Raw genomic sequence first — 11,667 nt, 5'->3', positions numbered from 1 at the left:
AAATTCACAAGTTATTCTGAGACCAATGACGCCGGTCAGTTTTAAATTGACAACTTCCAGTTGATTAAAGGGAAACTTTGCACGTATTTCAACAAATGTGTGTCACCTTGCATTATCCAAATACATTTTACCCATTCTACCCATTGTTAGATGACACACTGAACTTAACAAATTATTTCTGTAAGGTAGAAACACAAGAACTTCACATATTGGTTTGGGCAGAGCCTGTCAAAGACTATATAGATCCCTAGGCAGAATTTGATTGGGGGGCCCTTCCTCCTACCACAAGGCACCACAACTCAAGTAATATTCCTTTCATATTATTTTTTTATCAATATTTTTTCATAGAAGACTAGACGCTACATTAGCTTAGTTGCCCTATTATAAATTATACTTTAGGATTTTTAGTGCTTGGTAAAACAACGCTATGTTTTAAAGCAGAATTTTACAAATTAAAAAAATAAATAAATTTACATGAATTGCTGTTAATGCAATATTAGAAGCTCACTTTAGAAATAGTATTGTGATCATTGAGTCAATTATCATATATATATATATATATATATATATATATATATATATATTCACACACACATTAAATAATGTTAGACTACACTTCTTGTTACATGTTAGTTGTGATTAGTAAACAATACCCATATAATTAAATTACTGATAGTTACTGATGTCAGTTTCTGATATTCTTCAGGAAGATTGATTTTTTTGTCCCAGAGATATTGATTCTTTGTTGCATAATGCACAACCTGAGGAAGTTTCAACTTAAGCACAAGTGAGTCTTCCAATTGAATAATTGAAACATGCTGCCAAATTACTTGCATAGTGAATGACAAACAGTAAAAGCAGTTTACTGCAGTGGCCAACCTAAAGCCCTGATCCATTCCTACCATAAACGTGTAAGCAGAGCTGAAAAAGTGAGTGGAAACAAGAAAACCTAACCTAACTTAAGCTTAGAGACCTAAGTTTGAAGCTTAAGTCTCTAAGCTTCAAACTCGTTTGTGCACATCAAGTTTGTTTTATATAAATATGCTCTAAAAATAACAGACTTTTGTTGTGACTGCTACTATTGTTGATTCATAAACTGCAGAGTAAACAAGTAGCTTGTGGTTTAAAACTTATTTTTGGCAAATAAAGCCTAAAATAACCATGAAAACACTTACTGCTTCAGGGTCAAGTTTATTCATTTTCATCACAGCTCCCAAATTTCAGAGGCACTCTTCATGAGGGTGCATAGCTGACTAAGGCACGAGGCCTCTGTGCATAAACATTTTGTTTTTTAATACAGTGTTTTACAAAAAGCAGGCCTTCAATTCACCTTCAGATATGCAGTAAAAATGCCTGTGAAGTTCAGTCGTATTCAGTACCTTCAATTGTTCATAGAATGAAAGAGTTCCAGCTTTAATGCACCTTGGCACAAACTATGTTTTTTTTTTCTTCAGGTATTAATAAGGGCAGTGTGGTTGAGAAGAGTTGCACTGCTGTGTAGGCATGTAGCAGAACACAAACACAACACAGTTCACAACAAGTCACTCAAACATTTGTAAGTTTCCACAGATCATTGCTGAAACACATGGAAGATTTGTCATATTGCAGTTAAGACAACGATGAGAAGACTGTTAAAGAGCAAAAGGGTAAAACAACAAAACCCAGCATGCAACATTGTACTTTCATCTAGTTATTCAAATGTACAAACCAGCAATATCTTCATTTTTATTGTCTTCATTTCAATTACAGCAACAGTGCAGAAATACGACCCCTAAAATTCCAGCAGTTTCTCAAAATCACCATAGAAAAATATGTCAAATTGACACAAACATATATATAGATTTTTTTGTTTGTTTGTTTTTTTGTAGGAAATCCAGAGTTGGTCCACGTAACTAACGGAGTGTGCCTGTGCAACTCCACGTCGTCCTACACATCCTCTCTTTGTCTCTAAGTGTGGGTTGACAATGTATCATGCAAAGGAAGGAGATTAACTACAAATCCAGTGCAGTCCAGGGATCCAGCCTGAAATGAAGGACCTAGAGGTTCTGAGACTCATTTAGGGACACAGTGGCTGAGCTTCTTGAGATACAGGAAAAGTCGGGTTAGTGTTCCAGCATCCTCAAGGACGGGAAGAACTCAGTAGCAGCCGTCTTTCCAGGATTCATCTGAGATTTTAGTCATGCCCAAAGACCTGTCAAAATAAATTAAAGGTTAGTCTCCATTTATACTTAGACAAGCACAAAATTAAAAGTCCCTAAACACTTGAACTCTCTGTCACATCCTCATTTCTGAACCCGTTTCCTTTCGGCCACTGACCTCCTGGGAGGCTGGGTGAGTTTGCTTCTTGCGGAGACCGATGACACAGCCTGACCCCGCCCCACCGCAGGCCTTCCTCCCCCAACCGAGGCCCTCCTGGGTATGTAGCTTCCTCCATTCACGGATCCCGGAGACTGGACCCGGCGACCGCCTGCCACAGGAAGTGACTGGATGACTGGGAGACCTCTGGGAGACTGACGGCCGGCTGACATGGAGCCCACGGGGTTGACGGCTTTGACCGGAGTTCGCAACGTGAGCGGAGACTGACCGTTGCTCCGCAGACGACTACAAGCCATACCTTAAGCAGGAAAGAAAAGGTTTCAATGCAGTCTTGATATGTGCAGTTTGAGATTTTAGAGGACAAAGAGAATGTATAATCCCTGCAAAGGTACCTATGTGATTGAACTTCTCTGGCTTCAATGGGTTTTTTTTTTGGTTTTTTTTGGAATATTTGCTCAAGCTGTATGATTAGGGAGGCAATTCTGTTGGAAGCTGATCCTCCGTCCCAGTTTCAAGCCGCCACCTGTTTTTCTTGAGGGCTTGTGCAACATTTGCAACAAACAGCGATAAAGTTCAATCTTGGTTTCATCCGACCTGTTTTTCATGGCTTTTTCCAAACTGCAAATGTGACTCTGGATGGGTTTCATTTTGTGTCTTTTCTACAAAGGCCACATTTGTGAAATGCATGACCAAGAGTTCTCCTGTCTAAAGATTCACAAACATGAGCAAAGGGTTGCTGAAGCTCCTCCAGAGTCACCATGGATCCTGTTTTTTTCCCTTATTTGGCATTTTCATATTAGATCAAAAGAGTTGCATTATTTTCAGATGATTGTTTAAACAGTTATCAGTGTATTTATATAGGAGGAAGTATTCCGAATTAACCGTCAAACACTTAACATTTATAGCCTAGTTCAACTGTTGTCTATGTAAAAAAACAAAAACAAAGAACATATCATGGCAAGTTTAATTCAGCAAAAATGTTATAATTTGTTCCTCACTTCTCACTTATGCACCTTGTGTTGACCTATGACATAAAGTCCCAAGAAATAAAGTCTGTTGTTTTAACAGGACAAATGTTACAAAATGAAATCGTACGAATACATTTGGGAGGCAGTGAAAGTGAGACTCCTGTGTCGTCTGTGGAAGTTGCACACAAGCTTTAGAGGAGCAGTTCTGAATTAGTAAAATAAAAATAAATACAAATGGTCAAGAAGGAGGAAGAGAGAGAAGCATCTGAGATGCTTGTGCAACTGTTTGAGAGTTGCATCATGCACGTGTTAGTACAGCTGTGGTAAATAATGTCTTAAATAAAATAATAACTGTGACTACAAGATTTAGGCAGGATTACTTTTGTTTCAATATTTCTATTGAAAACATGACAACAGCAGCTCTGCAGTGTTGCATAACTACTAGCAGGCGAAAGTGCTGGCACCATCATTGCTCATGATGAGGGCTGCTTATCTTAGCATCCGCACTGCGATGTGATGTGAGCATGCACAAAATTTGTTGTGCAAGATGTGATGCCACGTTAGACGGATAAATGCAAACAACCAGCCTGCTACGTCTTTGTTAATACCCTCAAATGTGTAATAATGAATCTGCCAGGGATGTCGTTCTGTATATTTAATGATTCCTGGAAATATTTATATCATTAAGCACGTTAATTAACAAGAATTATGTTAATTAATGTGCTTAATAAACACATTAATTAACAAGATCAAAAAAAAAAGATTGGATCTTTTTTATGATACCTCAGAAAAAAAAAGATCCAATCATACTCCCTGGCACACAAAAAGGTCCAAACATACTTCAGAGGAATCCTCCTGTCCTTTTGTCTTAGCACACTTGTGGCCATGCACACATCAGGAGGCGGTTATACTTTAGGAGTGAGGGAAGCGGGTAAGGAGGGTGGGGTTACCTGTGGAGGGGGAGCGGGTCAGGTGGGACATGCGGTTGCCAGAGCTCTGGAGGTTAGCCTCCATGCTGCGGCTGTTCCTGACTGCCTCCAGGGAACGTAGGCTGGTACGGGGGGCCAGGTTAGGCATGCTGTGTCTCAACTCCTCTGCAACCACACAAAATGTATTCAACAACTGGAATAAACCTCATTTTAAACTACAGCAACCTTCCCGGAAGTATATTCCAGGCCTCGCACACGACGGTAACTCCTTACCAAAGCTTTAGCCTACCTTCACTCTTGGCGAATTTGAGCAGCTCCACACTGGGACCCTGCAGAGAGCGCCTGGGCGCTCTCGCGCGTGGCGCCCCGAGTCGACTGCTGTACTCCTGCCCGTGGTTGGAGGTGGAGGGAGAGAGGCAGCGAGGCGAGCCCAGCGGCGACGGGGTAAAGCGATGCCGGTGCTGGGGAGCCGACGACAGCTCGTCCTCTTCGTCCTCCAGGCTGTACGTGTCAAACTCCTGGTCGCTGTACGTACCGCCGCGGCGCAGGGACTGCAAAGACGTCGTGGAGCTGCGGCGAGACGCGGAGGCTGAGCTGGAAGCGTAATCCTGCCTGAGACCTGTCGCCAAAGCAGACGTCACACTGAAGCAAAAATTGCCCGCACAGAAGCGATGCAGAGGAAGCGCCAAAAACTCTGTTTGACACACTAACTTACTCTCTTCCTGCAGGCGAGCCATGATCTGCACGTCAGTGAGATCCTGTAGCTTGTAGCCCATAGAGATGGAGTCATCCGAGGTGCTGAGTTCGCTGTCTATAGAGGACTGGGAGCTCAGGGCTGAATGCATGCTGGGGACAGCTGTAATAATAGACAGCGATGCCCGTTACAGCAAAAACTAAATGTTACATAATGATGCTGAGATTCTAATATGATGGTGAGTTAAAGAGAAAAAAAACGCAAAAATCAACATCAAAAAAAGCAAACAGTGGTACAGCGCAACACAAGAATCAATCCGTAATTTGAAAAAAATAAATCCTTTGTTGATGTTGTGAACACATCCTGGGTACTTTCCCCCTGTTTTCACGCAAACTTGCAAAAACAAAAATCACTTCACAGGATGATTTGCACAACACGGAAGCAGGAAGTCGGTGTAAAACGTTGCAAAAATTTTACTGTCTTGCTTTGTTTACAGTGCCTTGTAAAAGTGTTCATATCCTGTCAATGCACAACAAGCAAGTAGAACATAAATGTAAAACAGAAGAAAAGGGATCCTATAAACGTCCTATAAAACACACTGAAGCGTGTAGTTGTAACACAATAAAATGTATGACCTTTGCAAGGCGCTGCAAGCTAAAGCTCTCCAGATTTCACTCTGTTTTTGCAAGGCAGCATTACTCTAGAAAGATTAATCTCCTCATGAGGTCCCCTGGCTGACAAACAAATAACGGATTAAGACAAATGCAAAACATGTTACGTAAAAGATCTCAGACTAACCAGGACCAGTTCACTTTGACCGAGCATGTTCAAGTTGAACCAAAAATCTGTTGGGAAGTTGGGAAACATCAATACTGTAGATATTTGGAAAAAAAAAAAAGTTGGAAAATTACAAGTAAATGTAAACAAAAAAAGTAAGAATTTTTCGACGGCCATATAAAATGTAATCATAATGCAATAAAATAGCATCTGGCTACGAAAAAACACATCAATACTTTTACTTCTGATGTTTTTTTTGTCTGTGGTGCAGATTAAAAAAAGTTGTGGCACTAAGGTACAAATTACAAGTACATATTTAAGGATCTCCTTATTTGGCAAGTTTTCTGTGGTATTAGATGAGAAAACAAATCGTTGCCAGGCAGAAACTAGAAATCAGTCAAAAAAAAAAATAAAAATATGCAAAAGATTTTGGAAAACGGTTTGCAGAGCTGGGAGGCCCAAAGTAAAGCGGGTCAACAACATGCACAGGGTCAAAGTGTGGCTCCTCAAAAGCCGACACTCGCACATGTAAAACTGTGAATGTCATCAACATTATTCCCACCGGAGAAGCAGCGCGTTAATGTCATGCCATACCTGAGCTGCCACAGGTTAGTATGGATTTGTTAGTCGTTTTGTGGTACCCAGGGGAGATCAGGCCAGAGCTAGTCGAGCCTCCCTCTGACGGGCTGCAGTACATGGTTCTCCATCGAGACGCTGCGGGCAACAGGACAGGACAGATCAGGTACCCGACATGAACGGAGAATGACGTCAAGTCTGAAAAAGCAGGCTAAAAGTATTGGATTAGCACATAAAACGCGCGTGCTTGCTTAAATGATTAAGTCTACAGTCTTTGGTATCAGGTTGATGCCGTTCTAAAAGGAGAACAGCCCTGGGAACATGGAGGAAGGTAATCCAATCTAACCCATGACTGTATGCAGTTGTTGGGCTGTGGTGTGAATGGCTTTGTTGTTCAGGTCCTGCGGCTTGCAGGAAGCCGACGCTGAGCATGTGATAAATAATGAATGCGGTCTGTTGGATCAGATGCAAACTTTCTATCCACGCACAAAAGTGGATCATCCGCACTGAATGGCACCATTCAGACTTCGCCACAGAGCTCAAACAGACCGATTCGGGCAGATGTCTCGGAGAGGTGAGCTGTAAGTAAGAATACGAGTGGAGGGGGGAGCAGGAAATGTGCTGAAATTTCATTTCCTTAAAAAAACAACAACAAAACAATAAAAATCCCTTGGATTGGATTTGTTGCAGTAAAAAATATGCATGTTTTGTGTTAAAAGCGTACTCTGGTCCAAACGATTGATCAGTGTCCTGCAAGCCATTTCCGTCTCCGGGCTGCGATGGTCGAGGGCCTGTCGACACCACTTCAGCGGCGAGTCCGGACCTTGCTCTGCCACTTGCTTTCTTGGAGAAACGTACAACCTGTGCAAGAGAAAACACACGGGACGAGGGGTTACGCCTGTGGAAAACCGCAGGTAGGAACAGAAGAAATGAGAGCAACCTTCTTTTCACGACTTCACAGCAGAAAATCAAAGCAACAAGTCGATCAACAAGTCACTAAGGGGTTTAATGACCAAGGAACTTGCTTGAAAGCAAAAAGCAAATGCGTCCTGTAACAAAAAGACTGGACGCGCTTCTTTTATAGTCCGAGACTTTTTCAAATGTGCTGTCTGGGTGGATGACTGATCAATTCAAAGGCTGAGAAAACCTCTATTCAGGAGACGTCAGCAGCAGATTTCCATGGCTGCTTGTGGGCACTTCTTCTGTGGCGTCTACTGTTGCTCCGGCGACGGCAAACGGGCGTGAAGTCTGTGTGAGCTTTGAAGTGGCGACGATCACATGGGCCGATCTTTTCAGTTAAGATACACAAAGCAACGCTGGATAGACTGGTTCTGTAGAAATCAACAGCAAATCATCTTCCCATTAGGCAAACACAAAAGGTCCCGTTTCCCAGTGGAGCAAGCAACAATGCGGGGAGCAATATTCAGGTCACACACCCTGCCAGAGAGCTGGGGAGGGCGGGTAGGGGACATGGAGGGGGAGGCGGCAGGAGAAACTGCTTTCATACTGTTCTGCAACAACGCTCGATGCCTTCACACTGGTCGCCAGGTGAGATGTTGGCGAGGGATTTAGAAGACGAAGAAATCGAAACCACATCAAATGCTAAACCCATGCAGAAAGGGTGAGGCGAGTTTTTGTGCCGATTACAATGTTAAAACGCAAGGAAAACATGGATGACGTAAGAGGCGCTTCACCTGCCACATGACTACCAATTTTTTTCAAAAGGCTTCTCAGGAAAACATGCGACAGAATTGAAAGTTTGAGACCCATTTGTGTCACATTAGCACTCAGAATTGTAATGTTATAATCAATGTCAAAGAGGCAAACAATCACCCCCCGGGGGGCATAAGAATCCTAAAGACAGTCAGACATTTATATTTTTAGATTCAGGCTACATAATATCACATTGCAAGACCTACCAGGAAATATTAGTCAGAGAAAAAATCGAGACCCCATGTGAATCTGGAAGAGCAGAACCATGTGGAAGAAGATGTTCTGTCCAACTGCAATTTCTCCCCTACATACAAAACACTAAGATGGCATATGACAAACACTGCACATCACCCTGAGCACACTGTGTTCAATGGAAACATGGTGGTGGGAGCATCCTGCTGTGGGTTCCTCAGCAGGATGGCAGACAAACAGGTGACAACGTTTATGAAGCAAAACATGGGATAATCCTGGAAAAAAAAAACCATCTATATGAGGCTGGAAAAGACTGGAGGTTCCGATATGAGCAGGAAATTGACCCAAAACATACAACCTGAACTTCAACAGAATGCTTTAAATCTAAACAATATGACTGAGCTTCAGGGTAAAAAGTTAAATCTCTAGGTGAAAAAGATTTGCAGTTGTATTAGCAACATCAGGTATTTCTGAAAAGCTTTGAGTGCATATGCACACCACACTTTTCAGATGTTTATTCATTAATTTTCCTTTAACTTCATAATTATTGGAAAAGCTGTGTAGTTGTACCACATGACGTACAAAAAACAAAAAACATATTACTCTTGTGGTTGAAACCAGACAAAAAGTGGAAAAGTTTAAGAGGAGACGTCCATCTTTACAAGGGAATGCAAAGATGGACGTCTCCTTTGGTGCTACACTGCACCTAAAAATAAAACACAGTATCTTTAAATGCGGGGCATCTAATTAATCACTCAGAAAAAAAAAACAAAACAAAACAAAAACAGAACAAAACAGTCTTGCCACACGTGGGGGGCCCACCTCAGGTCACATGCTGCGCAATCCAGTGCAAAGCAGTTTAGCCATATGCCAACATCCAGGCCAGATCAGATTATGTTGCAATGAGGATTACCCCATGTTTTGGCGATGATAACCTCACAAAGCCCATATGGTATGGCTAATAATGTGAAGCTGAAGAAAAAAATAAAAAAAAATAAGCTGAGTAGTTTGGCTGTCAAGCACTATTGGATCAGGAAGACCGTTGTTACCCTGTGGAAGAGTCATGACTAGCATGTTGCTGATCATTCTTCATGTAGCATAAGATTGAAGGGTAAACAAGCATCAGTTGTATATCAGATTGTCTGAAGTATAATGATTAATTATAATAACAAGGTTGAAGCAATTTGTGTCAAATCAAGCCAATAGAAACAGCAATTGTGTTTCCTGAAACTGCTTTTACTTATTTTGAGGAGATACATTGAGAAAGGCATATATTTTAGGTAAAATTATGCTCACCATAACACGTCAAGCACAATTCTTTTTTTTTTTTTTTTTTTTTTGCTCGTCTCATCTTCTAAATTACAGATATGGCTGTCTGAGCTGCACGAGCTGAGAAAGAAGGCACCAGTTTGATGTTGTGCAGGACTGAGCTTTTCTATGAATCCAGATGCTGCCTAGTTTCTGCCCTGTGGAGGAGTTTCACACTTCACAAACCAGCGATCAAATGGAAAGGTGCAAATGACTCATGTGGCTGAAGGGGCCTCCTTTACATACACGTACGCAGACATTATGAAATGAACCGTTAACCGTCTTTGCATAACTAGAAAACATAGATAACACACAGAGAAAATGGGACCTACCAGCTGTCCTCGTCCTCTACCTCCAAACACTCATCTTCCAAATCTAGGACATCCACCTCATCCAGCGCAGTTTGGTCCACACCTGAGTCACTCTCTGTGAGCGTCTCTGACTCGTAGCTCTCCTGAGACGGGCTCTCAGGGGTCTGGCTTTGCCCCTGAGACCGTTCGATGCCGTTCCTACATGTCAGAGTAAGAAAGCCCCCACACGGATCCAGATCTTCCTCTTCCACCCTGTCTTCCTCCTCCTCCTCCTCCTCCTCGTCGTCTCTGTCTTCCAGCCTGCTGATCACGGGCAGAGGGGACATATCTTCCCCACTGCTGTTGTTGTCCTGAGGGGGTGACAGCTTGCAATCTGTGCTGCCCGGTTCTCCACTGTGGTCCACCCTGATCTGATCACAGGTCAGCCTCTTGTTGATATTGTCAGCGGCACTCATGTTGCTATTGGCTCCTCTGGGGATAACAGTCTTGGCTCCCCTGTTGCGCAGCGTCTCATTCTGGACCTCTAACCTTCGAACCAGCTCTTGCAGCTTGCGCACCTCCTCCAGCTCCACTCCAGCCAGGTCATGACCCCTCTCCTCGGCCTCTTCACACACGGGATCGGAGCTCTCCGTGAGGCCGGTGGGCCTGCCGTTATCGGGCTCAGGGACCACACCGGAACTGTCCGGGACCACCATGCTGCTACTCTGCTGGGAGACACCGTAACACATGCTACATGACACAAGCGCTTCATAATTCTGCCTCTTTCCGTTACATAAACGTATTCACCCAGCACACTAGCTCAAATATAAACACGCTATTCACATGTAAATCCATCGGTCTTAGCTTGTGTTTCCACTTATCTTATCGTAATGTCATTGCCCCAGATGAGTTAGTAGATGCTGTATAAGCTAATTATTAGCCTAAAACTGCGACATTGTGTTGCAACCGAGACAAACACCTCTCCCTGCCCGAATGCTTGCATGCATGCTAACAACAGAACCGTACCGGTGATTCAGCCGTGCTGTCCCTGCGAGCTGGTGACTGAGCCTCCCGCCACTCAGAGCTCAAACCCTCCACAGCAGCACCGGGGACCGCATGAATGGAGACGCTAATTACAACCACGAGAAAACGACCCCGCGGACCGAAAGCGGCTGTCCAAACAGTGAAGCGGGGAAAGCAGCTAGTCCATCCTCTGTTGTTGGTGAGCGCATCGCACAGCTGCTAACTAGCTTGATGATGGAATTAGTTAGCCCAGTTCAGTTGAGCAGACCTGCAGCGGAGCATCACTCGCCCCTCCTCCTTCGATTTATCCTGTTGGTTAGCGCCCTCTATGGGAGAACCTCGCACTGCAATAAGACACTTGTAATGCACAGTGAAAGCCGCTATGTGTCGCTGTGTCAAACAACGTTTCCAACTGTAGGGGACAGAATACGTCTTTTGGTGTGCCCGCTGCTGGTTCATAAATAACAGTGATAAAAAACAAAAAACAAATTGACTTATGAAATCATCGCTATTTGGCTAATTGGAATAGGCTACAGACAAAACAAAAGCTGTTGTGCTACCTCTATCCTTTATCCATTTTTGTATTTTAATAAAACAAAAAATGTGTACCAAGATTCACTTTTAAATTTAATTTAGATTTCGGGTCAAGAATTTAGGAACCTTCTACACCAACAACCCACACTGGGATCCAAAAGTTCAATTAACAATATGGTTCTCAAAGTGTACACACCCATTCTTGTAGTTACAGGTGTTTGTGCAAATATTATGGGTGTGTAACCAGATAGACACTAAAATACACAGTAGTCATTCAATCAGTTAAAAATAACAGACATTTTTTCTACTTATAATGTTCAACAATAAGTGAGTCATTTAAAATAGTA

At 42.8% G+C, this 11,667-nt stretch overlaps 1 protein-coding gene across 3 annotated transcripts; it reads right to left on the bottom strand.

Annotated features, from left to right (window-relative positions):
• Positions 1-1,171: 1,171 nt before the first annotated feature.
• Positions 1,172-11,098, bottom strand: LOC103135623 (SLAIN motif-containing protein-like). Of its 3 annotated transcripts, none has more exons than XM_007548439.2 (9): positions 10,790-11,097; positions 9,806-10,491; positions 6,985-7,121; positions 6,279-6,398; positions 4,929-5,069; positions 4,503-4,832; positions 4,235-4,378; positions 2,317-2,614; positions 1,172-2,191 (listed from the first exon to the last, which is right to left on the bottom strand). In XM_007548439.2, the coding sequence occupies exons 2-9, from the start codon at positions 10,477-10,479 to the stop codon at positions 2,137-2,139; spliced, it is 1,899 nt and encodes a 632-aa protein (XP_007548501.1). In that variant the 5' UTR covers positions 10,480-10,491; positions 10,790-11,097; the 3' UTR covers positions 1,172-2,136. The 3 variants fall into 3 exon arrangements, with proteins under 3 accessions (XP_007548501.1, XP_007548500.1, XP_016525110.1); XM_007548438.2 differs by having other exon boundaries at positions 9,806-10,488; XM_016669624.1 differs by lacking the exon at positions 4,235-4,378 and having other exon boundaries at positions 9,806-10,488; positions 10,790-11,098.
• Positions 11,099-11,667: the final 569 nt, after the last annotated feature.

This window comes from Poecilia formosa, unplaced genomic scaffold, assembly GCF_000485575.1.
Source record: "Poecilia formosa unplaced genomic scaffold, Poecilia_formosa-5.1.2 Scaffold26, whole genome shotgun sequence".
Taxonomy (NCBI): Eukaryota; Metazoa; Chordata; class Actinopteri; order Cyprinodontiformes; family Poeciliidae; genus Poecilia; species Poecilia formosa.
Note: the sequence above shows the minus strand (reverse complement) of the source record. Positions and strands in the feature narration are given on the sequence as shown.

Bases quoted from the DNA above. Each gene is read 5' to 3' on its own strand.
- LOC103135623 (XM_007548439.2), bottom strand. From the start codon at position 10,479: ATGGTGGTCCCGGACAGTTCCGGTGTGGTCCCTGAGCCCGATAACGGC. The intron at 4,833-4,928 runs GTAAGTTAGTGT...CTTTGGCGACAG, and splicing joins GGCTCGCCTGCAGGAAGAGA to GTCTCAGGCAGGATTACGCT. The intron at 2,192-2,316 runs GTCAGTGGCCGA...TTATTTTGACAG, and splicing joins CTCACCCAGCCTCCCAGGAG to GTCTTTGGGCATGACTAAAA.